This window comes from Bemisia tabaci, chromosome 4 (assembly GCF_918797505.1).
Source record: "Bemisia tabaci chromosome 4, PGI_BMITA_v3".
In the NCBI taxonomy this organism is placed as follows: Eukaryota; Metazoa; Arthropoda; class Insecta; order Hemiptera; family Aleyrodidae; genus Bemisia; species Bemisia tabaci.
In genome coordinates this window covers 3748335-3774715 of record NC_092796.1, presented here as the reverse complement: position 1 = coordinate 3774715, position 26381 = coordinate 3748335, and the positions used below count along the sequence as shown (strand labels likewise).

General features: G+C 38.3%; 1 protein-coding gene across 2 annotated transcripts in view; it reads left to right on the top strand.

Annotated features, from left to right (window-relative positions):
- LOC109031194 (uncharacterized) overlaps window positions 1-25934 on the top strand; it is a 50529-nt gene extending 24595 nt beyond the window's left edge. Inside the window, exons 1-8 of one of the 2 annotated variants that reach the window (XM_019042564.2) lie at window positions 16498-16751; window positions 18239-18437; window positions 18740-18938; window positions 19310-19430; window positions 21107-21226; window positions 22210-22355; window positions 22779-22914; window positions 23120-25934. In XM_019042564.2, the coding sequence (XP_018898109.2) occupies window positions 18410-18437; window positions 18740-18938; window positions 19310-19430; window positions 21107-21226; window positions 22210-22355; window positions 22779-22914; window positions 23120-23509 (1140 nt within the window). In that variant the 5' untranslated portion in view covers window positions 16498-16751; window positions 18239-18409 and the 3' untranslated portion in view covers window positions 23510-25934. Of the gene's footprint in view, window positions 1-16497; window positions 16752-18238; window positions 18438-18739; window positions 18939-19309; window positions 19431-21106; window positions 21227-22209; window positions 22356-22778; window positions 22915-23119 lie in introns of those variants that run through there. The other variant, XM_019042562.2, reaches the window with a different exon arrangement.
- Window positions 25935-26381: the final 447 nt, after the last annotated feature.

The window sequence follows — 26381 nt, the reverse complement described above, 5'->3', positions numbered from 1 at the left end:
GAATATTTGATGGAGTAAGAGCTAAAGAAGTCTCGCGCCTCAGTGCATTGAAAAATATAGGAAAGTTCTATTTATGACAGATGTTTCATTTACTCGTAAGAACAGTCGCGAATTTTATTGATGTTGAAATGTTTTATGAATTGTCTTGGTAAGTTAATGGCATTTACATAAATTTTCAATGTAGGTAAACTATGCATTCGTCAATATATAAGAAAAAACGACATTGGATATAACTTTGAGCCCTTTGTAATAAAACTAAGTCCTTTTGACTATCACCTCTTCATTTTGCCTTTCAGAAATTAGAGTAGGTATTCTCGATACACCTTGCTTCTATGTTCCAACTTGTGAAAATTATTGCACATAGATTAAAATTATGGGACAAATGTATTTAGGATTATTACGTCTAAGAAAGAAAGAAAGGAAGTAGTAGTAGTGAGATAAGTTTATTTTAAAGCGGTGCTTTTAGCATCTAAGGCTTTTTACACCTCTGTGTGTTTACATGGAAATCAAGGTTACATCGGTGAAAATACAAAAGGGTTAAGGGGGAAGGTGGAAGGAAGGAAAAAAAGAAAGGAAAGAAGAAACCTAATATCTTAAATTACTGCAGAAATGACGTAGGCACCGAACCTTTGTTACGCATGCTATTCATTTCTCGGTACAGGCATGTACGTCTAAAAGTCATGCACTATCGGCTCGTTTTGACAAGGACTGTGAATAACAGTCAACCAATGTCGTCATACGGTCGAACATCAAATATCGCCAACAGCATTTTCGTAAATAAAAAAAAAAAAGTATCCGGAATCCGTGAATTGACTGAGAACGATCGATTTTTTTCCTTAAAATTGCAGTACATCACGTCAGGATGTTCGCAACGTAATCGAAACGCGTTTTTTGGAGTTCAGTGTTTTACCATCGGAGTACAGAGGAATAACTGTCACTTTTCAGAATACTCGACCGTTGGGTCGAAGAATAGGTCTATTCCTCTTAGGATGACTTGCTTTGGAAATTAAGCACGTATGTAACTCTAATGCGCGCAACGTTTTAGTTTTTCTCTTTTCGAATTTCTTAATCGAATATACATAAGTCAATACATATCTGATTCTTATGGAAAAGTTTCACTTTTTCAGATTCATTTTCAAAGAGAAACTACTTGAAAAGAAGTCATAGAATGAATACTTATCTTCCTTGGTCTCGTTTTCTCCGAATGAGAAAATAAAAAGGGAATTTATGAACTAACAGGCTGTGATCACGTAGATTCGGGCTGTTTTCTGAGGACAGAATTCGACTACCACCGCCGAACAGTGGTGCAATTGTATTATAATCTATATTTCTTCAAAATGTTAAGATGGTGTCAGAAAAATGGGCCCAATTGGGATCCGCGAATGGACATGTAGTCAGTTTCAGTGTGTATTTGGATCGCATTTAGCTAAAAGGAACCAGCAAGATTACAGTGTTGTCAAAATCGTGCAAATTCTTTTTCTCCTTTTAAAAATACTAAATATATGTGCAGTATTAAAATTAACACAATTATTTCCCTTTAAAATTAACAATTTTTTGATGGGATGCAAAAACTATTTGCTATTTTGGGATATGTTTTAGATACTTATGAAGAGGCAACATTTTAACAACACTGTAATTGCACTGGTTCATTTTTGCTAAATGCGATCCATTTGTCAATACTAGTTAATTGTGATTAGTTAAAAAAATAAATAAATTAATAATCGGATTAACAGGCAACGGATAGTCGTCTTAAGAGTTAAAAGTGAAAGTCGGATTTTAAAGGCGAAATATTCAAATAAGAAAACAGGAAAATCTACTGGATGAAATCACTGCAGTCCGTTTCGTTGATACCCATTGTGACCCCTACTTTTTAAATTTTTAAATCATTTTGATCTCTCCTCTAAGGTGTTAATGGCTCAATTGTTAAAAGCACCAAATAAACGTATCTACCAACCAACCATACTTATCAATCAAACTTGCCCTGTCGTGATTTTTCCGGGGTTTTTGTTTCCACGTTTGACCATAAATGCATCATTTGAAACAACGTATCCACGCCCTATTCTGCCGTGCTGGGTAAAATTGCCGTATGAGCGTTCGAATGTTGCCGAATTTCCTCGCAGAAAATATTTATTCTTGAAGAAACTTATGATTATTTTTCCTTGAAATTTTGCAACCACTCTACTTAAAATTACAAACAAAATTCGCAGAAATATCGGAAGGGAAATATTTAAATTTGTTCGCAAATTCGTTATTTGTCAACGGAAATTTGGCAACGTTTGATGGCTCGTACGGCGTTCTTCTTTAGCACGGTAGTTCTATCCTGAATTGGACGGAGTTAAATAGAGTCCCTTTATACTGAGAGTCAAGACAATTTGAATCCATTTCTGATTGGTTCCCGTATTTTAGGCCTCCACAGTGTCACAAACGGGAATAAAGATTACATTTTCACCAATTGCAAAGATTATAATCTGGAATGGACCAGGGAATTCACGGGTTCGGCAAGGAACAAACGGAATGAGAGGAGGAACGGAGAAAGGCATTTGAGAATGGGCCGATCAAAGATTACGAAAAACGTTCAATTTCTGTAATCTTTATTCCCGTTTGTGACATCCATGAGCCGAATTGTCTTGACTCTCAGCATAAAGGGACTCTAGAGTTAAACAGAAAGGAACCAAGCCTCATCGGGATCGAACCGAGAAAAAGGGGCTTAAAGTTTAACTCCTGCATAAGACTCAATGTAAAAGATAAACTTCAAGTTCAATTTCTGCAAAATTTGCTCCAACAAAAACTTTGAATTTTTGGCGATAGAAAGTAGAGCAGTGGTTGAGTTCAAAACCACTCATAACTCAATTTTTTCCAAAATGTGGGTTGGTTCCTTTCTGCTTAACTCAGTCCAATTGTCATGCAAGAGAGCTGTAAGTGAAATCCGAGATGAACCGATCGAGAAACATTATAGCACGTGCTTACCATGGCTCATACAGATATCGACGGTGAAACTACCAAACCACGTATCTCGTTTGCGGTGTTTAAGAATCTACGCTCACATTTTATTTTTTTCAAGTAGACCAAATCAATATCATTCCTTGAAATTTTCACAGAATTTTCTCCGCACGAAGAGGAAAAATCACAAAAATTTTCAAGACTGGACGTTAAGTAGTTTTTCATTTAAAAAATAAAGTATGACAGGAAGTTTGCGACGTCGCAAACCGAGATACGTGGTTTGGTAGTTTCACCGTCGATATGCCTGTACGGCTCTTTTCGCTATTTAATGATTAGATTTTTTTTAATATATATGTAATTAAAGTATATCTCTAGCCCTTTAATAATTCGAAATAAGTTTGATATCGATGGCTAAGTAAGTCCCAATTTAGTGCCAAAAGGCAGAGCCGTGGCGTGGCGCATCCAGATACATAACATAACAATACCTTAGTGTGCATATGGGTATGATTTAAAATTGAATCAACATAATGTAATCAAACATACCTATTTTCAGTCTGTTATCTTCATTTATTCTCATGGAAATATATGTATTTTACATTATTAGAATCTAAACTGTGATAATTCTTCTCATTTATCCCGCGAGAGTGACTTTTTAGAGATTTTTAAATTAATTTATTTATGGCTAAAGTCGGAAAATGCGCTCCTTCTGTTGCAACGTTGCAAGTTTTTACTCATATCTTGAATATTTTTTTACAATAAAATAAACTAGCAGCCTTCTTAATTAATTTCTAATTTTCTAAAATAAAATAATAGAAAAAACTGATATTTTAAACCTAAACAGATTTCGTTGAATTACAAAATCAACATTTTTTATAAACTATTAAAATTATGATAATAGAAGAAATAATTACACCCATTATCTCAATGTTGATAGTTTATTTGATTTCCAAAATACATATTAATAATAGACTAATTATTATTGAATATGTTTCTATTACAGTACTTACTTCGATAATAATTTTCATTAAGGTCGTAAGTTCAAGTTAAGTTTTTATTGTGTAATTGTATTATTTATTTATTTGTTAATTTTCTATTAAAAAATTAAAACAACTAGAAGTGTTACTTACTTAATTTCAAAAAGAGGAAAAAATTCAATTTGGAAAAAAATTAATTTAAATTTTTTTAAAAATCAAAATTTCAAACAGACAATATTTTAACCTACGTTATTTCGGTTTTTTACAAGTTACAATCATGCTACGCACTTTTAGATTATTCAAGCCTCATCCTAGATCCCAATCAAGAAATAAATATATCAGACTGTAAGTACAAGTACATACCTCGTGAACACATATATGCTATCGACCGCCGGCTAGTGAGCCCTTTTCCACGAATGTAAAGCTGTGAAATGCTCTCCAGTTTTATGGAATCGCTATCAAGACAGCTCTCGTCTCCAGAGCACGCCAAGTTACAGAGAGCACTCACGCTACATAAATTCAGAATTGCGTTAATGTGTTTAGCGAAATGGGGTGTGTGCATTAAAATTTCACTCCGTACTGCAGCAAAAAATATGTTAAAAGTCTAAAAACTTAAAAAGTCACTCATTCCGAATGAAAAAGTCGTTTATGAGTTAGGTGCACGGAATCAATCGTCTACTCTTTTCAATCTTCTGAGAAGATTACACGGAAGAAAATGAAGAGATTGGAGTTAATATTTCTCACGGAATACAAAGCCGATATTTGCGGGAGGAGGCAGGAGGCGGGGGGGGGGGGGAGCGACCCCCTGCATTTCGAAGTTTTTTTTTGTAGGGATCAATTTTGATAAGTTTGGATTAATTTTATGGTTCAATGTCGATTTATTTAAATTTTAGCCCCCCCCCCGTCCTCTCGCTAAGTTTGCTTCAATGTAACAATTGTTGCCCAACCCCCTAAAACTTGTCAGAAATATGACAACACCAATGACTTTTTTGGTCGCCAAACCGTACCGTCAATTGGTATCGCCGAACGACGAATTCTAAACGATTCATCAACGCCTTGATGCAACTATTCGGACCCACGGACGTCGGCGTTGCATACGTCCGATATTGAAGGCGTTTCGACTTTCTAAGGGCTGGATACACGCTCACATTTCTATCAATATCCGATCAAATGGTGACTTGTGCGCACCGTCTGACATCAAATTTTTGCGGCCTGCAAAAATTCGACCACCATTTTTGTCATCAATTCGATCGGAAACCGACCGAAATTTGAGCGTGTATCCAGGCCTCTAGGCACTCGCCGTTCAGCTTCGGTGAGCCGTTTATTTTGCGCGTTTCCCGTGTACCTTCATAATTTCAGCGTCGCGGGTACTCGATGGAGTAAGTTGCTGATTTTTACCGCGAAATCGTCAATTTGCCGAAGAATAATCAAATTTTTCAATTATTACAACATTGTCCGTCTAAGATGTAAACCGACCGCAATGGAGAATTTGCACGAAAAAATTGTAGTTCTTCATCTGAGAGAGAGCTTAGTGAGCTGAGTTCGCAGAATTTTCAATATTTTTTTTCTAATATGGAAAATTGTAGAAAAATAAATTCAAAGGTGAGGAAGTTTTTCGCCTCGTGACGTCATCTGGCGGCATTTCTCATGTAAACACATATGTAGTTTAGCTGATTCGCTTATTTTGTCATACTTTCTCCAATAATTGTTCAAATTAGAAACCAAGGATATTTCCTTGCTCAGTTTTCTTAAATGTTTCATTTGAGACATGGTATTCACCAAATTTAAGACACATGCATATTCTCCATTCGACGCATGCAAGCTGCACTGACGGGGAGAAACTGCGAAACGCGGGCGGGCGGAAACGAATAGCGATATCAGTGAGGAAAAAAACATGGAAACCCTTTTTTTACGAAAAGCTCGTGACGGAAACCATTCCTTTTGTTCGCTGCTTCGCCTTTTTCACTTTGCACGCTTACCAACAGAAGTAAAAAATAAAAAAAAAAAAAAAAAAGTGTATGTCTCAATTTTCATGGAACTGCGTTTCGTAAAGTGGATCGGTGTCTGTTTGGAATGTTCCAGCCCTCAATAGACCGTATTCGATAACGGTTCGATGTATCGTTTGGCTCAAAACAATAGAACATAACCACAAACCAAAACTGTAAGGATTTAAGTTGGAAAAGCTGAAAATAAGAAATTTCCTGACAATTTCACTATAAATTAGCATTTGGTACTCAAAAGAATAAAAAATCTGTTACAAAAGACCCGTTCTCTCAGATTTCTGAATTTACTTTTGAGGCTATGTTTATGTATTGAACCAATCGATATCGATACAATTTCACCCGTTTGATGTATCGAATACGATCTATAAAACTGGCCACCATGGACGCACGTAGGAGGTGCGGGTTGCGGGCCTGCCGTCTTTTGTCGTTGACGAGCACGGAATTTTCCGAGAAGTTCTCACACAAAAAAAAATTGCGTCAGTACAGACTCAAAAATGGGTTCGCAATTTCACTCTAAAAGCTTTTGCTGTCAAGCTATAAGCTGTAACTCTTCATTTTTTTGTCGATACAACGAGACTATGTTCTGATTCACCTGAGGAAAAGAGGTCGCTAGGTTCATTCCCGATTTTTTCAGGAGAGTGACAAAACGCTGCGCCGTCTTGGTCGTTATAATTTAGTTTCAGTTTTTGATGCTAAGCAGTAGATTTACATACCTTAGGAGCATGTTCATAGGCGAAATTTTAAGTCATAATTGGACTGCGTTTAGTAGAAAAGAACCAAGCCACATCAGCCATATTGTAAAATTTAACCAGGCAATTTAATTTTTTACAAGAGAAAGTTTGTGCGTTTGAGAATCTCAAGGCATTTGCTGCGTACCTACTATGCAGATATTTCACGAAAAATTGCACGCAAAAATCCACAAAACCATTTTCATGTCTTTTTCTTCTTCCCCGAACGACTGGGTAGGGCATAGCTGTTCGTCAGGCTATCCAGTATCGAGCACAATTAACTATATATAAATATTAAAAATCACTAAAAGTAAAGGACTCGTCAAATCAATAAAAACGCATAAAAACTTCAATCATCCTCAGGAGAAAAGAGCCAGCTTTGTGCCTATCTCTTGGGCGGTCGTCCAGGTAATCTTTTCCCTAAGGGTTGTCCGGTCGTTTTCATGTAAAACATTAAATTGCCCAATCAATTTTGACAGTAGCTGACGTGGCTTGGTTTCTTCCTATTTAAAGCAATCTAATTTGTATTTTAAACGATGTTTAAAGCGTTTCGAGTCGAAAGAACGGTCAAAATCGGCGACAGCCCGATGACCCACCATATCTACTTTTGGCTGAGGGGCTTTTATCAAATGCTCGCACGAAAGCAAGGTTGTACTTTTATTGACAAACATAAATATAAAGGTAATACCCCAATTCAATCTGACGGTGAACGTACCAGATCGCGTACCTCGGATTCCGACCCTATAGATTCCCTGTCATAATTTCTTTTCTAAATAGAATACTACTCAAAGCCAATTCTTGAACGTACATACATTCAAGTCGCTTTCACAGCGCGCCCGGGCGCTCTGCGACACCTAATCGCCACTGATGTCTATCGACCCAGAGGTCATCTGGTTAATGGGATCTTGTAATTTCATCTTGAATGCCACCTATCCACGATTTTGCTGGACGTCCTTTGCATATCCTTCCAGGAGAAACCCAATCTAGTACCTTCTTAGGCAATCTGTCATCCGCCATTCGCTGAACATGACCAAGACAAGCTGTTTGGTCATAATTTCATGCACGAAGTTCTGCTCGGCGTTCGTGATCTCACGCACTCTTTCGTTCCTTACGTGATTCCTCCTCGAGATTCCGGCTGATCTCGGCCAGAATCCATCTCAGTTGCCTTAAGAATATTTTGGTACGATCTTTCAACGGCCGCACTTCACTGCCGTAGCTCAGAATGCTTTTGATTATGATGTTATGAATCAATTTCTTTTTTTCTTTGGAGATACTTTGATCAGGGTCGGACTGGCTCGCATCTGAGGGCGTAGACCCTTGGCTGGTTAAAGGGGCGTAATGTGATATTTCCTGATGGGGCATCCCCTTCGTGGAGAGGGGTTCAGAAAATTTTGGGAATGCAGCACAAGTTTACGCTCTTTTCAGGTTCAAAGTTTTTTAATCGTACATAGTAAAAATTGTAAAATTGAACGTATTGAAGCGACCGACAGACTTCTGAAATTAAAGAAAACAAAACAAATTCAAGCCACTGGACGCATCCAAGCACCATTATTTCCACAAGAACCGTGTCAGTGCTGCGGTTTACATGAGCTTAAGACGTGGGTCTAAAATTCCATCCTAAAAAAGAATCAGGCAAGAACCTGAAAAAAGAAGAAAGAACGAGTATCAACACAGCCGACGACAAGAAAGACGTATTCGGGCCTCTTTTCTAACTTTTCTCCCGAATCTGAGCGACACCTCACTGGCAGCATATAGCAGAGCACTGAGAACTCACGCTTCGCGTCATCGCGCCTTCAATTTTTCAGATGCAGCACGGACGTCCATCAAGTACAAATAGTTGTATCTCTGCGCCGTCGTTAACGCGCATCCTTTCCCTCGCTCTATTTCCATGTTGTGTTTGTTTCCGTTTATTTTATTTGTAATATTGCTTTAAACTAGAGCAGAGCATTGCGAGTTCACGACTCACGCCATCGCGTCTTACATTTTTCATATGCAATGTGGACATCCATCTTGCGAGAATAGTTGTATCGCGTTTACACTTTAGATGTCTCTTATTTTTGAATTTCGAAATAAATTAAGGCTAAATTTGCCCGAGATATGCTATGATTTATGTCCAAATGAATAGTCATTTTGAAAAGGAAGAAATATGTTTAAAGGTCTCTCATGAGGTCTATAAAGTGTGCGTATGTCGAAAAATCGAACCGGCTATCGTTTCTACGGGAGTTGCAATAGAGAATGAAGGAGGGGGATATAGCGCCTGTATGTCAACAAAAAGGTAACAATTTCACAGAAAAGTGTTTACGCTTCAGAAAGTAGTTCTTGGACCTCTGTACACCCCTATGCGTAAAAGCACCTCTCCTCACTCCTAACTCTCTCTTCTTCCCTTCATTTAAGGAATTTTCCGCACATATTCTCGGTCGTAATTTTTTTTTCTCTTCTTTTTTTGCTATCTGTCAGAAGAGCGTGTTTTTGGCGCGCCAAGGGGGCGCATCTGCCAATGGCAGATTGGCCTTATGGCCAGTCCGAGCCTGACTTTGATCCCAAAAAATCCTATTTGACATAGCAATAGCTTTCCTGTCCCGCAGGTTTCGATCTTTTATGGCTTGGTCCATCTTTCTATCCTGGGCTACTCGAACTCCTAGATATCTGTAATGCTCGCAACTTTTAATACATTGTCCATCTTCTAGCTGAATGTCTTGCCGCTTCCCTCCAAGCGTCAACTTTTCTGTTTTCTTGACACTGACCTCTAGGCCCCATCTTCGATGTTCTAGCACTAATTTCCGAGTCATATATTCAGCGTCATCCGCATCCTGCGCGATCACCACCCGGTCATCAGCAAAACATAGAGTATACAATGTGTCCGTATCTTTTATGGGAACGCCCATGCCAGAGCACATCTTTTTCCACTCTTTTAAAACGTGTTCCAGAAAGATCTCAAATAATTTAGGTGACAGACAACGTCCTTGTTTCAAACCTTTAGAAACATGAAAACCACCAGATAACCTCCCTTGACTTTTGATTTTGGTAAAACTTCCACAGTAATATTGTTTAATCGCATTCACGAGTCCATTAATAAAATTCGATTTTTCCAGGGCTTCCCAGAGTTTCACTAATGGAACGCTATTATACGCTTTCGGAAGATCAACGAAAACTAAATGGAGCTTCTGTCCTACGGACATTTTTTTCTCAATCAGTTGTGTAGTACAGAATAAATGGTCGATAGTTGATCTATCGACCCTGAATCCTGCTCTATCTCTGCTTCATAATGATATTTGGGACGTGGAATGTCCAAATGAAATTACAGCTCCGTACAGGACCACTGAGCGGCCGGTCGGCGCTCAGTGGGCCTCTAAAATAGCGCTACGGAGCTGTAATTTTAAAAACGTGAATTTTTTGGAATTATCTGTAATTTCTGAACTCAGCGACCCTCAAGAGTCCCTAATAATGCATTTTGCTCAGTTTGAACATTTAATCTGATTTAATAACAGTCAAATCCGACTTTTTTGCGCGCGAAAATCGGTCGGCGCGCGTTGAGCGGAAACTTCAATCGATCATAACTCCGGAACCGTTCGGTTCCCCAGCTTATACGACCACTCGTTGGATGCGGAAAAAGACGAGCAATTTAAAAAACTGGTTTTGGTTCAAATCAAAAAATGTGAAATTTCAGTTTAATCTGTTTAAAAGAAATTGTTTTTCCTCAAAAACTGAAAAAATGCACATAAGTTAATTTAAAAATTTAATTTTGGGATTTTGACCTTTAGAATCTTAAAGTATGCAATTTTAGACGATTTTTCGTCCAAACCGAGCCTCAATATCTTGTTTCGTTCGAAAGATATCGAGGTTCACAGGTTTTGACTCCCACCCCCCCTAGCGCCCCCCCAAAATTTTTGGGGGGTCTGAAAATTTGGGGAAAGAAGCGCTCCAGTATTAGTAACTGATAGACGAAGTTTGAATAAGTTTTAGTAGGGGGGCGAAAAATGTCGTTTTTGCATACGGCTCTTTGTTATCACTCACCATTTCTTTGGAAACTTTGATTTTTTAGAATAATTGACGCAAAACTACCAATAAACTCGTTCTCCAAGAAAAATCAACTTTTCCGGCAAAATGGAAGGAGAGAGATTGTGTTTTACGAGATACGCACTTCTGCACTTTCATCATAGATATTTTTATGCTAATAAAAGACCAGAGACAAGAATGTCCCCTATTTCAAATGTTCGCCCACCCAACTGCTGTATTTTTAATTCAAAAAATGAAACATGAATGGAGATTTGCTACGTCGAATTCAAGGTTGCACATTTTTCGACTTCAGCCATCGATTTGCTGTTCGCACACAGTGTACCCAAGAGAAAAGGAGAGAAACTTAAAACCCCCTGTTAATCGAAGCTTTCGAAGAAATCTGTGCGTCTGAACAGTGACGCGCCGCGCGCCTTCATTTCCGCACGACACCTCCCGCATTGCCGCGAAGTTGATTTAGTTGCGTGACCCAACCTAAACCCAACTTGAGCCGCACGACACCTCCCGCATTGCCGCGAAGTTGATTTAGTTGCGTGACCCAACCTAAACCCAACTTGAGCCATCCGTGGCGGTTCCACGTCTTTGCGACGGATTCGAATCGGATCGGCATCATAAAGTAAAGTGAATCAATACCGGAAGTCAAACATCTAGACACCGAACATATTCTGCTGCATTACTGATTCATTTCTCGATTTATAATCTAGACCGAAAGCTTTACTTCATGAAGCATATTTCAACCCGATATTACCCAACACAGCCGTAGCTGTGGCTCTAGCTTATTGATAGCTAGGTAGTGGTGAAAAATGCGTTTCTCCATCGCAACGTCTACAGATCCCTACAGTTTTTGATGAGACCAACCAGGCTTGATGGAGTTGTGAGATGTGTCCGCGATCACTATAGCAGTAGAAAATGACGTTTACTGAGTAATGTCTCAGAATAGTTTATCGAGAAAGAATTTTTACTTTCTCGCTCCTCTTGAAAATTAGAAGAAGTATTGTCATCCTTAAAAAAAAGAGAGAAAAAAAAAGAAAAAAGTTGAAATTTCATCATTTCTGGGCGTTTTAATTTTAATCGCAGAGCAATGCAGCTCTACCGGTGACGATATTAGCATAAAATGCGCATTGAACCTTAATCCCCCCCCCCCCCCCCGCAACTAACTGCTCTATTTCACTGTGATATGCAAATAGCCTGTATAGCGCATCTCTACTCCTTGAAATTCTGTGTGAATTCCTTCAATTCAGAGGAGCAAATTCCAAGAAAAATTGTTGGTTATTGGTTTCTTATTAAAAAATTAAACCCGAATGAAAATTTGCATCGTTGAAAACGAAGTTGCGCATTGGTCGACTCTAGCCATCGATTTTCTGTTCGTACACAGTGCACCGAAAAGGAAAGTAGAGAAACGTTCATCCCGTCGTTATAACTGCAGCTACAGAAGATATCTGCGCGACTTAGCACTCATTGTTGGCAGTGGCGCATCGCGCGCCTTCATATCCGTGAGACACTTCCCGCATTGCCGCGAAGTTGATTTAGTTGCGTGACCCAATCTAACCTAACTCGAGTCTTCCATGGCAAGTCCACGCCTTTGGGATGGATTTGAATCGGATCGGCATCATTAATTAAAGTAAATCAATACCGGAAATGAAGAAACACTTAGAAACCGAACATATTCTGTTGCATTACAGATTTCCTTTTCGTTTTTTAATTTAGAGAGAGAATTTTACGTCTTCAAGCGTTTAGCAACCCAACATTACCCATTACAGCCGTGGCTGCATGTGGCTTCAGCTTATCGATAGGTAGCTAATGATGAGAAATGCTCATCCATATCACAATACGTCTACTAATCTTTGATTATGTTCTTTTTTTCTTACTTTTTGAAGATGAGACTCATCAAAACATCCTTTTGATGCCAGATGTGTCCGCGATCACCACAGCAGTGGAAAATCACTTTGATTTTCAAATTGTAAGCAGCAGCCGTTGTTATTTTTAATCAGCCCTCTCTATTTTTCTTTATTTTTCGTACGAAGAAACTAGAAACCAGGAAATTCTGGGATTCATCGGGGAATAAAACATTTCAGGGAAGATCAAGGAACCTGTCCCAGAAATTGGGAATCTCTTCCTTTATCGTTAAGACACCATATTTCGATTTTAAAGTTTTTGGAGCCATTATTGATCTCTTGAATCCTCATATGATCGTAGAATTAGAGGAACTTTCATTGGCCAGATAATAAAAGCACTAGAAAAACTTGGAATTAAATATCTGAATGTGCGCCCAAAAATCGGCTGACATATGAAACAAATGCAATAGTTTTTCATTAGAAACCCTGGAGAAGAAGAAGGAAACTTTGGTTTCTCATCAGGGGAACTCCTGAAAATAAGGGAAATTCAGGGGATGAAAGGGAATGAGCATGGTCAAGAATGGAGCTCATGCATGTGTTAGGAATTTACGATATGAGCGCCGATTCTTACGTAAAATTTCGCGAGAAACACGACGGTGCAACTGGTTTTTTCTAAAATCAACTCCAAAGCTCAAAAAAAGCTCTCAAAGTTGAGGCCGAGATGGATAGGATATCCCACGCTACCCTGGGAGTACAATTCTATATCAAGAAAAACTCTCTATGCAAAGATAGGGAACACATACGTATTAACAGGGTTGCCGTGGTTGTAGGTCCCTAAACAAAGTGGCTACCCCGTTATTGCTTTTGCTCCCTATTTTGGCATGAAGAGTTTGTCTTGATTTATAGAGTTGGACTTTCAGGGTAGCGGGATATCCCCTCCATCACGGCCCCAACTTTGAGACCTTTCTTGAGCTTAGATTTGATGTAAGAGGAAAGCAGCGGCACGGTCGTGTTTCTCGTGAAATTTTTCGCAAGAATCAGTGCTCAAATCGCAAATTCCTCACACATGCGAGAGCTCCATTGTGGACATCATGAGCTGACCTCAGACGACTCACGCACGACCGATCATCAAAACCATGGGCCCAGGAAACGTCGTTTCTTCTGCCGTGCTAAAGAAAAATGCGTATGAACCTTCAGTCGTTGCCAAATTTCCTTTGGTAAATTACGAATTTTCGGGGAATTTTGTAAATATTTTCCCTCAAATTTTTCAGATAGTTTTGTTCGTTATTCCCCTTACAGTTCCTGAAAATCCTAGGAAGAATATTTATGGCTTTCCTCAAAAATAATCATTTTATCGATGGCAACTCTCGAATGTTCATACGACGTTCTTTCCTAGCACGACAGTATTGGTGAAGAAGCGATGGCACCTACCCCCCACCGGACAGTCATTTTCAAAGCCTACCTTTCCGGTCGATGAAGCGGCATCACTAATATTGATTTGGTGTCAATTTTATTAACGACCGTCCCGCTTGCAGCTATTGTCCCTTTCGAGTCCAGCTCAGGCACTGCTGGCTCATCGTTCGATACCCGTGGTTGTCGGAGGATCAGTGAATCACTCACGAACGCTCCATACACCTAACATCCATCGCTGAACAAACGCGCGCTCTTGAACCAGTTACATTACGTGATAGGTACAATAACTTCTAAAACCACGCCGTCAAATTGCATAATCGACGAAATGAAGGAGTCTTACAACACTTGTGCGTCTTCGGTAACCCTGTAAGGTTCGTTTTTCTGATCCAACCCAAAGTAGCCGCAATGAGACAGCAAGGGTGCTCCCTTTGCGGGGGAAATGTCTTATCGACGGTGAAACTACCAAACCACGCATCTCGGTTTGCGACGTCGCAGACTTCCTGTCATACTTCATTTTTTAAATGAAAAACGACTACTTAACGTCCAGTCTTGAAAATTTCTGTGATTTTTCCTCTTCGTGCGGAGAAAATTCTGTGAAAATTTCAAGGAATGATATTGATTTGGTCTACCTCAAAAAAATAAAATGCGAGCGTAGATTTTTAAACATCGCAAACGAGATACTTGGTTTGGTAGTTTCACCGTCGTTATGATTCACGACCAGCGGAAGATTCACCCTAACGTCGCACAGTAGATCGAGTCGATCAGAGAGGTCGGACATGAAATTTTCGACTAAAACTGCAAATTATGGTGTTTGTTTCGTCACATTTTACATTTTGAGGGGTGCCTTTTGAAGAGAGTTTCACGAGGTAGCGAATAGAACCACTTATAAAACCTCAAAAATTTGTATAAACGGAGTTACAAGCTTTTAAAGTTTCCAAATTTTATCCGACCTCTCCCATCGACTCGATCCACTGTGCGTCGGTGTCCGACCATCCCTGGTAAAAATTGACAGTAGAATCTGTGTTCCAAAATACCATAGACCTACAGCCGGCTGTAAGATTTCCAATAGCTTCTATAGCCGGCTACACAATTTCTTATAGCCTTTCATAGCCGGCTACACAATTTTTTATAGCCTTTTATAGCCGATGGCGATTACGCAATAGCCAGGCGATAAAATGTATGCTAAACGTTACTAATCATACGGATGCTAGGACTTAGTGAGTTTTTGGAATACTGCTCTCTTTTTGGGCCGTAGTATCTTGATTTATTTTGCGAGGAAAGCTCCGTACTTTTGATGGATACCTGCCATTACTAATATATTAGAGCGCCTTCAGTTTCGTATGATACTGTGCAGTACCTCTGGTGTGAAATAGTTGCTTCAAGCGCCGCGCCGTTGCAGACGGGCAGCCAGCGCGAAACACGCATTGGCGCCTACAAACCTAACAGGGATACTTCACGCGTTGCGCGAAGCGTGAAGTATCCCTGTTAGGTTTGTAGGCGCCAGTGCGTCGCCGCTCCGCTTTGTGTTAGGCTCTAATATTTTATCTGGCGGAGTCAGCGTTATTCAACTCATGATTTTGAAATGTTTGCACATCCTGTATGGATTATTCTCATTTTAATCAATGAAAAAAAATATGTATTAAAGGAAAATATAATGTGTGTTTTGTAAATATTAAGATGGTTCCGTATCAAACTTATTGATTTCAAGAGCACACGAATTTCTACACAATTTCCTATAGCCTTTTATAATCGATGGCGAAAAAGCAACAGCCAGGCGATAAAGTGTAAAGCCCGGCGATAGGAACTATTGCCCGGCTGCATAATTTTTTATCGCTTCGTATAGCCCGGCCGTACGATTTTCTCCGCATTCTACAGCCAGCTATATGATTTTCTGTAGCCTTCTTTAGCCGGCTATAAGAATTGCTATGGTATTTTGAAACGCAGCTCTCATCGCCAATTTTTACCAGGGTATCTCGTCGCAAAAATGTGATGGATCCTTATGAAACTAAAATCCCAGCTATAACTAAAATTACTTTCTATTATTCAGATCCCTTCCAAGGCTGCAGTATCCCCCGAATATAAAGCCTAAAACAACATATTATAAAAAAAAACTCGGTAGTTCCCTTTTCTCGACTACGCGAAAAGTTCAAGTTGAGAACTCCTCTGCCTAGCGCTCTCTTGCGGAATCCGGAAAGGCGCTAGGCGTAGTCGGTTATTTATTTCGCGCTGTCCGGCGGAGGCTCAAAGCGCGTATCTCCGCGAGGTCTCCTTTTGCTGTTGGGCGGTTCTCGCCGAGTAGGGCCGTGCAGAAGCGGCCGGTAACCGGGAAGAAGTGTCTGCTTGAGGAACGAGCTGCAACTTTATTGATTATCTAATTAATATTTCAAGCGGGGGAAAACTCACCTGTTGGCCGAACATGACTCAACCACCACCCCCCGTGTTACCACCCCCCTGCGCTGGAGGCCACGACTCGCCCCTTTCACACACCGTCGGGCCTCTCGATACCTTTACTACGCCCGTTACTACTCCCAGTCCAGTCGTGCGCTTGTGTGTGCGCCGGTAATCCGGCTCTGTCGTAGTTCCCCGATTTGGTGACTCTATATCCTCCAGGCCGCTCAGCGGTTCGTTGCTTATTTTTAACTTTTCATAGTTCAATTAGAACTATAAAGGAGATTCAAATTAGTGGAGTCTAAACGTGCGAATGACCTATCATACTAAACTTAAACCAGGATTAAAATATAAAGTGATAAATATAAAGTTTTTCTTATGCTGGTCGCTTTCGTTTTATTGTCCATCGTCTGAATGATAAATTGGTCGGGCACTGAACTTCAATAATAATCCGATGTAAGTGGTGAAGTTCTCGACGAAAATGCTTTGCTCATGAAAACCCGTAAATGGTACGTGCAGCTCTAGCTCGTGGTGTCCAGCGCCGGGAAAACCCGGGAATTCCCAGAATTCCTGAAAAAAATCGGAAAATTTATTTTTAAAACCGGGAAATTCTTAGCTTCCCGCCCCGGGGTCTTACTATTTTTTGGCGATCCACGTTCAATCTTGATTCGAATTTTAAGAATTGGATTGCATTTTGCGAAAAGGAACCGGAAGCATTGCAATGATGCTAAGATCGTGTAAATTTATCCTTTGCAGTAAAATAACTGAAATGACGAAAAAATATGAAATTTACATGGTCATTTTTGTCTTAGATTCACAGTTTTCAGCGAGTAAAATAGAAACTGTAAATGGATAATCAGGTTTGTTATCCAAGACAAAAGAAGTTGCACAATCTTAGCAACATTGCAATGCTCGTGGTTCCTTTCTGCAAAATGCAATCCAATTAATCATATGATGCTTTTTTTTCCTCTGGGTTCGGAGGAAAATCTAGTTTTTCCGAAGAAAGTATGGGAAAAAATTAGAGCTAAAACTCAGATTCCCCCATCAGGGAAAATTGGAAAAATAGGGAATGATAAAAAAAAGAACTCGAAGACATCATGTGGGTCGCATTTAGCCCAAAGGAACCAGCGTGCTTGCAGTGTGTTCAAACTCGTACAACTTCTCCTTTTCTTTTAAAAATCCTCAACATAAGTACAATATTAAAATTTACATAATTATTTCACTCTTATAGTACAAAATTTTTGGTGGGAAACAAAAACTATTTGCTATTGTGAGAGATTTTTTAAATAATGAAAGAAGAAGAAACATTTTTACAACACTGCAATCGTGTTGGTTTCTTCTTGCTAAATGCAATCCATGTGCTAGCTAGTTTTTTTAAAAAAAAAAAAAAAAAAAAAAAAAAAAAAAAAAAAAAAAAAAAAACTGTTACTCATATGGCAGGGTTTTCAAAAGTTGCCGAATTCTCTAGTCTAAAAACATATCATCATGTGTATGTGTGATCTTCACTCCATAGTACTCAGATTTCCAGTTATTGATCGTAAAACATCAAATTTTGAGCTTTTATGATTAACCGCGGTGAAATTTTTTCAACTCTGCTCTCTTCCACAAGATGGTCACTTAAATTCATCTCTCAATTTTTTTCAACTGCAGTCATCCAAAGACGACCCCTCTCTCCCCATACAAAAAATGGCAAACAAAGGAAACAAAATAGATGTCAGCATGCTTTAATTCCGATAAATGGATTTTCGATCCATTTAATTTTGACTAAGAGACCCTCTTCTATCTTTTTTTAATGTCTCTCAACTGACCCGACCCTTCCCTAATCCCTAGTACCTATCCTCATTGTAGATATAGTTTTTCTCTTTATTATAGTACCTGTGCTTATTTTTGCTCCTCTCCAAAATCTCATAAATTTTCATTTTATTTGATTTTGTTTGTTTCAGATCCTATAAAACAGAACCCATATTCCCTCATAAGGTCGCTGAACCATTAAAAAGCCCATCTTGGAACATGATCCTTGCAGCAACAGAAATGCTTCAACAATAATGTTTAAATTGATCTTGTAGGGTAATCTGCATCCTTGATGTATTGGATCCACTTGTTAATGAATTGCAATGACTCAAAAACAAGTCTACTCTAACTGTAAGTAATTATCTATTTCACTACTATGATTACAAAACATCTACCATTATTTCTACTCTGAGGGCAGAAAATTGAATACTGTCATTCGGGGCTGTTTGAGAAATGCAGGGGAAATTTGAGAAAAAGGAAGAAAAAAAAGAGATTGTCAGCAACCTAGCTTGAACTAGCAGTCTTAAATTAACCTTTACTGGATTGTGGCACGATCCAGCTTTCCTATGCTTCTTTGCAGATTGATTCATTTTTTTAGTATTCATAATCTGATGTGAAGTCAATCTGATAGGTAACTGAATTTCTGATTTCAGACCATCCTCCAACATATGAGGCGTGTAACATCATTTTGCTGAACATGAAAAACCACTATCGAAGACTCTACAGCGTTAAGCCAGCAGTGGACACATCCCCTCCAGAATCATACAAACTGCTGACCCGTAAAACAAGTAGATCTCTTTCCTGCCTGGATTTAAGTCTTTCTAATCTTTCCTCTTTTAAGCTGTGCCAACGGTAAGTTTACTGTTCATTCTAACATTGTATGTTTATTACAGATTGTCCAGGAAGTACTCAAAATAATTTTTTGTGCATTAAGTGCAGCATTTTAATTTTGTCGACATGCTAATTGCCATTACTATTTTACTATTTTAGAGAATTACTATTTTCTGTTACAACAGTAAGTGAACGATGCTCATAAAAAATTGTCAGCCATCCAAAAATAGTTTAAGGAATGCCAAGAACCCATGCAGGTGCACCATTATCATGTCTTCGCATGCCTGTGTAAATAATAGGGTTCTCAGGGTTGATTTTTGTGACCTTTGAAAAAATGACAGGGACCCTCTTCTTTTGTTGCATTTAACATCCCTGCTTTTGGCTTTTTTCAGACCTGACATCAAACATGAAGTACAAAATCATGAGATGCAAAGAACAGCGAAGTCCATAAACAAGAGGCATTCCTGCATTGGTGTTGACAAAGCAGCAAATCAACATTGCCGTGAGAGAAACGTATGTTGTTTCATTTACTTATTTATGAAGAAAATACACAAGTGAAGCACCCAACATAAAATATATATTATAAAAAGATGACAACAACAAAATAATGAAACATAAGCACAATTGAACAATTTGGAATGAAACAAAAGTATAACACACTGGATAATTAATATGGAGAATTATTCATGAAGAATATGATGAAGGCTCGAATTAATAAACTAAGTTAGATGAATGCTAAACAAGAAGTGGAGATCAATCAAGAGGGAAAGATCAATAAGAGGTCAAGGGACAGGCAAACAATTCCAATGCACACTACTGCTGTGCTAAGCAAGAACGCCATAAATCCATCAAGATTTTCCCTCGTTCTTTGGAACTTAGCACTTTATAAAGTATAAACCGTTTTACCCATGCACCTCAAATTTTCAGGTTAAGTTTTTGATAGTATTTGCGAAAGAATTCTGTAAAAATATTGTCCCAAGGTACACAAGTTGTTCTGCTATAATACATTGTTTCCAAAAAATGTAAAATGGCGTTTGCGGCGTTTTTGCACTGTACGGTAGACTAGTCATTATAAGTTAACGCAGAGCTCCTCAAGAAAAACCTAAAAGAGAAAATAAACTCTAACATGAACTCAGGAACGACAGGGAAAGATCATTGAAAAGTCTCTCCAGTCTGACAACAACAGAGTTCAAATCATAATTCGTTCTTGATTGGCTATCTAAATGAGGACAATTAACTCAAGGAACAAGGAACACCTTGCGGTCAAAGAAAGGTCTCTGAAAGCAGAAGCTAAAACGAAAGCATCGAGGGTCTTAAACCCAAACAATAAATCATGCATATCAACGATGTAAGTCGGCAATCACATAACTCGGTTTGCGACGTCGCAGACTTCCTTTCATACTTTATTTTTTAAACGGAAAACTACTCAACGGCAATTCTTTAAAACTGTCGTGATTTTTCCTCTCTGTGCGACAAAAATTCTGCAAAAACTTCAAAGAGTGTTGTCAATTTGTTCTCCTTTAAAAAAACGACATAGAGGCGGAGATTTTCAGACACCTCAAACGAGATATGTGATTGCAGACTTACACCGTCGATATGATGCAAGGACTGAATTGGTGGTAGATTCAATTCTTCAGAAATTTCACCGCACTCATATCTTAGAGAGGTATGTGTTGGCCCAGCTTACAGGACCAAAATCTCATCAGAAAAATCATGCAAAAATCTCATGCTGAATTGACTCAAGAGCAAATCAGTCCCCTAACTGCAAGGTGACGGTATGAGGGAACGCATTTGTTACTATAGGCAGGATGATAGTTTTCAAAAGCTATATGGACCGCATTTAACAAAAAGGAACCAAGCCACATCAGCTAATGCCAAATTTATGGGGCAATTCCATTTCTTACAATAGAACGTTTTTACGGATTCTTCTTTTTGCGGAATTAGCTTTGCACTATGGAGAAAATTCACTGAAATTTGCGAGAAAATCTGCACAACCGTTTTCATGTAAAAAATTAAATTGCTCGACTAAAATTGGCAATAGCTGATGTGGCTTGGTTCCTTTCTGTTTACTGCAGTTCATATGATCCCTCTGATTTCAAATTGAATCCCATTCTGGATTAATAAATTTCTTCTATGATTATCATGAAAATGAAAAAAAACTCATTATAATTATGTTTTTTTCCCTTCAGAGAGTGAAACCATCCATCTCTAGTTGTCACAGAAATCCCCGTACAGTTCTAATCAATATGGAAAATTCTAAAGTATATACTCCGAAGGAAAAAGTCTTGGACTCTGGGAAAGCATGTTCCGTAAGTTCTTTAATCTAACTGATGTTTTTCCCTATGATTTTTCGAGGAAAGTAACATTACCTCCAGGAGTTTTATAGAAAAAAAGCAGGTCTCACCGAGAGATCTTGGGAGTCTTTGCCAGAGCAGGTGCTAATATGTGCTTCATTTTTCTGCCGACTTTTTGCTGCTTTGGAATCTCATGATAGGTAGTTATATCTTTCTTACACTGAAAGATATTTTGACCAATTTTTTGCATTTAGTAGAGACTCGTTACAACTGCTATTCTGCGAAAAAAAATTGAAATTTGAGGGAATAGATTTTGAGGGGTGGGACTCGAAAGTGGGGGGAGGTCAAATCTTGTCCACTCGATAACTCGAGTTAAAACGAATATTTTGAGCTGAAATTTTAAGGGTGGTCGTTTGCCCCTAGGACTATTTTGGTATTGAATTTTAGCAAAATCGGCTGAGCCGTTTAATTTAAATATGGAAAATTTGAGAAAAATAGATTTAAAAATGAAGAATTTCAACACCCTTGGACATTGTACAAAGTTACATCATGAAAGAAAGATTACATGAAATCCTTAGCAAAAGAAAGCGCAACAGTGTGTCAATGACCAGTTTATGATTTGAGGCTAGGTTGTGCAGTATGTATGCGCCTTCAAGCCGAGCATCGCTTGGCATCAGATGGCTGCGCCAGCCATCTTGCTCGTGTGATTGTATTTACCGGATGTAGGAGCTTGTACAAGTGGCAAAAACAACACGCTCAAACACGTTTCGAATGTCCTTTCAAAAACAAGCATTTTTTTCACCGCCAGGACAATTTTTTTAAAGGTGTTAACTCTCTCATTGTATTACTCTCATTCAAAAACTATAGAAACTAATTGTTTGTTAACTGTTCCCTTCTGGACTTGATTATCTTATCATAAAATTGAATTCCCTCTAATTATTCTCCTGTACATCTATTTCACTCCTCGATTAAAATTTTCGTGCCAATTTCTTTTTTAGGAATCTAGTCAAGACTCAGCTTACAATGAAGGCGAGATTGGGTCAAGTGAGCGAGGCAGCCGCACTCCTACCCCTGAAACTGTCGTGAACACTTCATCCAAGATTGCTTCCAACCCGGCTCTAGGATCCTCTACCTACTGTAGAAGGTGTGTTAGGGTTGGAAATTTTTTTGATCAAGCAGAGTAACTATTTCGAACTGATTGCTGTTCAAAGCACGTGTCATTTAGACTAAGTGTTGGTGACTTGCCAACGTGTGTTGAAGTCCATTGTAAAATTGATATTCTCATATTGAGAGAAAAAGCTCATCTGAGCACAAATTTTTTTCTTTAGGGAGTTGTGCTGTTTGATGCAAAACTAGTTGCAACCAATCAGGTAGACAAACATAATAGACCCCCATAATACATCTTCAATGTACAAGTGAATCCTTCTATAAAGAATCATAAACTCTACTTTTTTAAACTCTCTTCTTGCCACTTCTTCTTTGCTCATTGTGAAAAGAAGTGGACGCTCCCTTACAGGATTTCCAAAACAATTCATTAGACCTCTGTTAATCTTTTCATTGTTTTCAGGACCAGAAGCTACCTGTATCTGAAGTTCCTAGCTGAAATCACAGATGAAATATTGAAGAAAGGTGTCGTCACAAACAAAGCTCTGAAACGGATATTTAACCACCATCTTGAGGCCAACATTTACCATTTAAATCAGGTATGAAATTATAAACTTTTGAGCTGCGCTTTATCCTTAGTTCTTTGTCATAGCTCTAAAATAACAGAATTAAGGAGGTAGGTAGGGATGTAGGAAGACCCTAGTTTTCCCATTTAAAAATCGAGCGTTTTATTTTAAAAATTTTAACCCCCCCCCACACACACACACTCTATTTTCATACTATGACATGGTCTCCTTGTTCCAGCACCGCATGCAGCTAGAGTTAGAAACCCTCCGCAACAAACTTGGCATTCCAGAAGATGACGCCCAGAATGCAGCAGACTTTGGTGTTGGTAGCGGTGAAGGCCCAACTTGTCAACCTCTCTTCCACGACCTCCCTGGTTTTGACGACCAAATGAGCACCAAATCAGTACTGCAGAAAGGTCTTCTCACTTCAAAATGGCCTGGACGCCTGAAGTTTTGGAAGCTTTTACTGTGCTCGGTGACAATCAGAAACTCATCAATAGTATACAATCAAGCGTCAAAAGTGTGGTTAAGAATTTGCGGCAGGTCAGTTTGTCAGTTTCTGAATCTAAAATCAGTAGTAAAAGGTCATCCAGTAATCAGGATAATAGTGAGAAAGTCAGTGGGTTAAGTTCCTTAAGGACAGATTCAAACATGGATCCCCAAAGTACAAGTTTGCAGAGGAGTTCATGTGCCCTTCAAATTCTTGATTCCCACAGGACGTCTCACTCCAATACGTCTAGTGACAGCAGCCAAAATTCCCGTACTTTGGATAACAACATTAGCATAAAATCAACTAAAGAAAATGTTGATTTATGTTTTACTAGATCAGGAGTGAGCGTGCCCTCCCAAAATACTAGTTTGCAGGAAACTTGTTTACATTCTGTACCTCTTAGTAGTGTGATAGATTCTGATTCAGTAACGGTGGAGAAAAGTGACGGTTCAAGTCTTCAAAACTCTAATAAAGTGCTGGAAAATGTTGATAGCATAAAATTAAGTCCAAAAAGCTGTGATCTATTGATGCCATTGAATGAATCTGAAGGAACTCAGATCTCTGAGTTCGTTGAATCGCAAAAGACTGAAGCAGCGTCCCAAAAATCTTCAAATAGTTTAGAGTGGAACTCCCCACATGCGAGGATAGACAGCGTTACGGAGCTTGACAATTCCCAGGAAGCAGTTAACTCTTAAATGTTACTTAAGGAGAAACAGTTTATATCTTCAATCAAAAGCACTGAGAATTGTGAATTTCATGATCCTGCAATTTTTTATTCAGAAGAAGATAGATCTTTCCCGTATCCTAAAAAAATGATGATATTTTAACTTGTCCATCCCAATACAGCGACTGTTTGTGACCATTTTTTTACATCCTCTGATTCCAAATAGGCCTCGTCTGTTGAGCCAAGAGCATCATAATGCACCATTATTTCATTATTGAGGCATTACCGCCTTTAATACTTAATCCTGTCTTATTCTGTTATTCTATACACCCAAAAACTTTAACGTTCAGGTGTCACTGATGTCGTGGTCGCCAAGTAGGTGTACTCTCAAGGGAGGATTCAGGGACAACCACCTAAACAGTCATGCACTCTTCATTCATTCATACAGGAAGAAGTGCCTTTGCTGAAAAAGCAAAAACTGAAAGAAGAATACACTTAGACTGCCAAGAGCAGTACAATAAAAACCGAATATCAGATTTTTGGAAATGTCGCCATTAAGCATGTCTTGCAAAGTTATTCAAGGTTGACCACCTAGGGGCCAGAAGAAGCTCAAAAATTTCTGAAGAGGTTGTTAAGAAAAGCAGAAAAACATGATCATCAACAAGCCATTATTGTGAGCTAGCGGATCTGTTCCAACACAGAGGTCTTCCAATTTTATATATCAGGTTAAGTGAGGCTAAAGAGATTTTTCCCCTCAAATTCTTGTCAGGATTGCTGCTTCAAACGTCAACTATTGGATTATTCTAGTGCATTCATCACTTATGCAGGTCACATCTCAAAAGTGATCTACGAAAAGTCGTCCAAATTGATCTATTTTACCTAACCTAGATGGTCTTTTTCATTCTTTTTTTTGTTACATGTATCTCGTTTTTGTTCTGTTTTGTTTTTCCATTTCCTGTGTTATGAAATATTTATTGCAAATGAAGGGCTTGCTCGTACATATTTCCAAAATAAAATACAATCAACCCAAAAAAATAGTACCAACAGACTATTATATACAGTAGGTATTAGCGTAGGCCTGTATGTATCTCTACATGAAATATTTTGCTTTGTAGGGAATATTACTTGTTGTCCCCAAAAAGTCCGGCTAAAGAATATTTTATTATTATGACTGAAAGAGACTATCACTAGCAAAATTGTTTCAAAACTCAACTGTTTTTTTTACTCAACAGTCTTCTGTTCTCAACTTTGGAATGCATCAAAAGTCTATTTTTGAGTGTTTATTTTTGCCTATTGCTACACAAAATGAACCTCTTCATGCTGTAGTACATGTGTCTCATTTTTTTTAAATTTTACTCCTAAATCCTTCATTTTCTTGACTCTTGTCACATTTGAATGACTTGCTTTATAAACTGCTCAACTTTTTGAGGAAGTCTAGGTTTCATCTTTGTATGTTTCAATTTTTCAAAGAATGTCAGTTGACATGTTCCCTAAAAAAATTCCAAAATTTGATTATCTTTTCTTGACATAAAATGTCAAGAAATCATGGAATGAATATCCCTGTCAGTTTTTTTACCTCATAAATTTATACATGAAAAGCTGAAGCATTGCAATAAAGTTTTGCAGGTTTCAAAGCATGCCATTCATTTATCCTCAGCCTCATTGCCTGCCATGAAGAATTGGATATTATTCATGAAAGATCTCATTCTTTGATTCTGTGCTCCTTTAGTTTTAAATAATCATCAATTTATTCAAACCATACACAGTCTCGTAATGTAAGGAAAATATTCTCTTATCGCTTATATTCAAACTAGTCATTTTAAAAATTACGGATATAATGTATTTTCCTTTGTGAAAAAATACGAAGTAAACTTGAATAAAAATTGTTATTTCTTTATACATCCTTGCTGTAGTGATTCTTACTGATTAAATTTTGTCAATTGTATCGGCATCGACTATTTGGTAGATGTTGATTTATGCCCATTTCTGGGCACCGTAATATGTTTTTAACAATTTAGATCGGAACAATATTGTAAACTTCTTAAATCCTACCATTAGAGATAAATCCATATCTGTTGAATGGTTAATAGCAGACTGTGAAAAAGCTGTAAATCAGTGTGTAGCCTGTTGGGGTGAGTGAAGTCTAAGAAAAAATCTATTGCATCTAAAAATGTTATTGAAGGGTTTGATGGGTTGCTTTTACTTCAATGTCCACACCTGCTGTCAGATTTTCATCTGCCTACTTTCAGTTTTCATTTTGGAAGAGGGATGCCAATTATATATAACCCTGGTATACTTTTGAAGTTGAAAAGTAAATTGAGATATTGCATATGAAAAGAGCACCTT